This window comes from Austrofundulus limnaeus, unplaced genomic scaffold (genome assembly GCF_001266775.1).
Source record: "Austrofundulus limnaeus strain Quisiro unplaced genomic scaffold, Austrofundulus_limnaeus-1.0 Scaffold100, whole genome shotgun sequence".
In the NCBI taxonomy this organism is placed as follows: Eukaryota; Metazoa; Chordata; class Actinopteri; order Cyprinodontiformes; family Rivulidae; genus Austrofundulus; species Austrofundulus limnaeus.
Window position 1 is genome coordinate 1,330,912 of NW_013952502.1, and position 3,729 is coordinate 1,334,640.

At 38.3% G+C, this 3,729-nt stretch overlaps 1 protein-coding gene across 15 annotated transcripts in view; it reads left to right on the plus strand.

The window, feature by feature from the left end:
* The window catches only part of kiaa1217 (KIAA1217 ortholog), a 116,409-nt gene that overhangs the window by 94,921 nt on the left and 17,759 nt on the right, over positions 1-3,729 (plus strand). For all 15 annotated transcript variants that reach the window (XM_014013358.1, XM_014013366.1, XM_014013371.1 and 12 more), the window contains 3 exons: positions 910-1,049; positions 1,200-1,375; positions 3,174-3,304. In XM_014013358.1, the coding sequence (XP_013868812.1) occupies positions 910-1,049; positions 1,200-1,375; positions 3,174-3,304 (447 nt within the window). The remainder of the gene's footprint in view (positions 1-909; positions 1,050-1,199; positions 1,376-3,173; positions 3,305-3,729) is intronic.

Sequence of the window (3,729 nt, forward strand, 5' to 3'; positions counted from 1 at the left end):
TATATATATATTGCTATCTGGCTGTTTCGACCACGCTTCACGATCCCCATGCTCCCCAGTGTTCATGAATGATTACGGCTTCTTCAAACCCCACCCAAAATAATCAGTCCAACCAATCATGTCTTTAAAAAACCACGTCCATAAAAGTCAAACAGACTAATCATGTCTTAGACAAACTCCTCCCACACAACAAGAAACACCCACTTAGTGACGGCAGAGACCGCCTTTTCCATTATTTTGCAGACATTTGAGATATGATTACATTTTTACTTTTAGCTACTGGCTTTTTATTTTTTTTATTTATATTATTATTTTCTGAAATTGGAAATACCTATACTTGAAGTTTAGCAAAGAAAACAGTTTACAGGTAGATTTTTTTAAGACAACTTTTGTCTTAAAGGGCATGTTATGATATTAATGTTTCAGCATTTGTCACCGCATTCTAATTAAATTATATCTAACTACATTACTGCATATTGGCCTAAATCTCAGATATTATTGCATTACAAACATTAAGCTATTCCTGTGGTGGCAAATCACAAAATAAATATCTAAGTTTCAACCTATTTTTATCAGCTAATATTGCATTTCTTCCATTAGAAGCCACTGGTCCTGCCTGAAAACAACTAAAGGTCCTTCAAATCAAAACTCATGCTGAGGTTTGAACTGGATTATTATTGCTTTGGACCATTTAGGGCATTTTTTCCCCAAAACACAAATATTACCTCTACTGGTTCCCATGGTTTCAGCCTCCCATATCTCTGAACAGGCATCGACAGACATTTTAAAAGTGCCATCGATCTCAGTGTTCATTTATCTGTGCTCATTGGAAAGATTGGCAAAAAGATTCCTAAGAGATTCAGAATGCCGTAACTTCACTTTTTTTTCTTGTTCTTCTTCTTCGCCAAGGTGGTTCTCCAGTTTTGGCTCCCAAAATTAGTACAGCCTCATCAGACAAGAACTTAGCTCCTCTCCAAGTCAACCTCCTGCAGTTCCGGAAGAATGTTGCTGACCTCAGGTTGCAACTCCATCAGATGAGGCAGCTGCAGGCAAGAGTCCTTTCCCCCCTTTTAATTGATTTGCACTGCTTTATGCCGTTTCACATGTGCACCTGTCTTGCACATTCTAAGAGCTCTCTGCTGGTTTGTTAGTTCCATGGGCTCTCTGATATTCCGTTTCACTTTGTGCATCCCCTACAGCTCCAGAATCAGGAGGTGTTACGGGTGCAGCTGAAGCGAGCAGAGCAGGAAATCAGTGTTAAACTCACAGAGGCCATGCGGCGTCTCGAAGACCCTGTCCAGAGGCAGCGAGTTCTGGTGGAGGAGGACAGGCAGAAGTACTTGGGTATGGAGGAGCACGTTCTCACACAGCTCAGGTAGGAATGCACAAAAAACAACACTAAATTAAAATTTAATTCTATTAGAAAAAAGTTGAGGTAATGTAAGATAAAAACAACACCAGCAATTTGCATGCTGGAGTAGGTTGCCTTTGCAGCAAAACTTTGCTCAGGCTTTAGAGTAGACACACCCATGTAACTTCAGACAGTGTTTCTCCATTCGAAGGAAATTCCCCAAAAGGTTCCTCTTCATCAGCTCACCTGAGCCATTCAATCCCTAACTCTTTTGACAAGCCAACACCCTCCAAATTGCAGCCCACAGGTTTATACAAGCAAGCGGTGTGTGCATGTGTGTGTATGTCTCAGTGTAGAACAATAAACCCAACCATGGAGTAATTACATACTACCATGTTCTTACTTTAATTCACTCAGCTCATCTCAGCAACAAGGAGCAGCAATTAAATCCCTTTTATTTGGGTGTTTACAAGGTGAGGTCAAGCCTTCTTGTCTTACAAGACAGTGGTGTGCAGAGACCTGAGTGAATTCAGTTGACAGCAAGTGATGAAAGAAGAAATGGTAAAAGCCAACAGGTTGAAGCTAACATAAGCTCTGTATTATTCTTGAAATCCAACCATTTGTGAGCCAGCAAAAACAAATCTGCTTTCGCTTTGAATGAGGTGTGGTTATGAAAACTGCCCAGGTTTAAGACGAGTCAAAAAGGAAAACTAAAAGTGTCTCATTGAATGACCTCAGTTTGGAGAAATACAGATCACTTCTGACTAGACTGAGTTGTTGGCTCCGGCTAGCCTTTAGCTTGTCAACCTGGCCACAATTAATCACTGTTTTTTCAAACTCAGGTCACTCAAAGATATTCAAAGTGCAAAATGATTGCCAAGCAGATCCAGTCGTAAATAGCTTATTGTTTATTATTTATGTTTTCTATAAATTAAGCCACAAGAACAAACACAATGACAGAGGCTTGATACAGATTAACAATCTTTTTTCCTTGTCCTCGGCTAGAATTTCCATGACTTCTCTTACCAACTAGTCTTGGCAGAGCTGCCCATTTTACTCACTGTCTTTTAAACACTGTCTGTTTTATTGAACGTAACAACAGAAATCAACAAAAACATTACAAATATACAATATTCATACATTCAAAGAAGTGACCAGAAATATGTGCTTATATTAGCCCAACCCTTTGTCTGCAGCCTTATTCCCATCACTTCTTATTCATCACAAAATACTTTAGAAGACTTCAATAAAAGGGTGCTCCTCGAGGGTGCTTAAACACAATGAAACACCATTTTAGCTGTTCTCTGCTGCACACAGTGTTATCATTCTGCACATTTCCTCTCTGAAAGGAAAGTTTTCTTTACCAACTTTTTAAAATGACTGTGGGATATGGTATTTTTATCCTCTCGAAAAGAAACGCTAAGTTTAAGGTTTTAGTATTCAGTGATACACTTCACAGTAGGAAAGTGATCTGAATGGTGAAAATATTGATTGATAGTCTGGCATATACGTATGTGTTTTATACATTATGCACCTTTTTTTCCCCTTTATGTGGATCATTGCTTTCACCTCTGGTCATTTCAGACTTATTTATGGTCTCAAAGATTAATGATTGTGCCCTGCCCCCTGGTGTCTCCAAAGCGTATATACATATGAATAATAATAGTTGCACAAAAGAAAAATATGTCTTAGCACAGCAGAATCTTCTTGATCCAAAAAAATCCTTGAGTTTTCATTTATTCTGGTAAAAAGTATATAGCACTGTGTGCAATGTGTTTTTTTGTGACCTAATTGACAAAAAAACATTTTGTTGTCTTCGCAGTGAGTTGGAACAATATGTAGGTTCTCTGCAGAACGACTCGGCAGCAGCACTCAGAGTGGTGACCCTGAAGGATGTGGAGGAGGGAGCTGTAACTCTGAGGAATGTGGGAGAATCTCTGGCAGGCCTTAAAGGTAAGATACGACAGACAGACCTCTTTCTAACAATACAGTCACACTAATTTATAGCTCTCACATCAATAATTGTGTTTAATTAGTCAGTAATTTTTACAAATTGGCATTTTATCTGGTATCGATATGATGTATTTTCTTTTTTTTCAAAGTTTTTTTTTATTATTTTTAACATAAAACACAAACAAAGAACAAAAAAAAAACACACACCCCCAAGAACCCTCCCATCCCTCCCCACCTATACCGGATCTACCAAAAAAAAAAAAAAAAAAACACACACAAATCCACTACATGGATTTTAATGAAACTTTCAGAAAGTATTTATTAGATCTACATCTACAAGTGGTTAACTTTTGGAATAAACCCATAGCATTATGGTCACTGCAGCTAATGGGCATTGGTAGAGGCAAAAATGGCTATAAATCTGT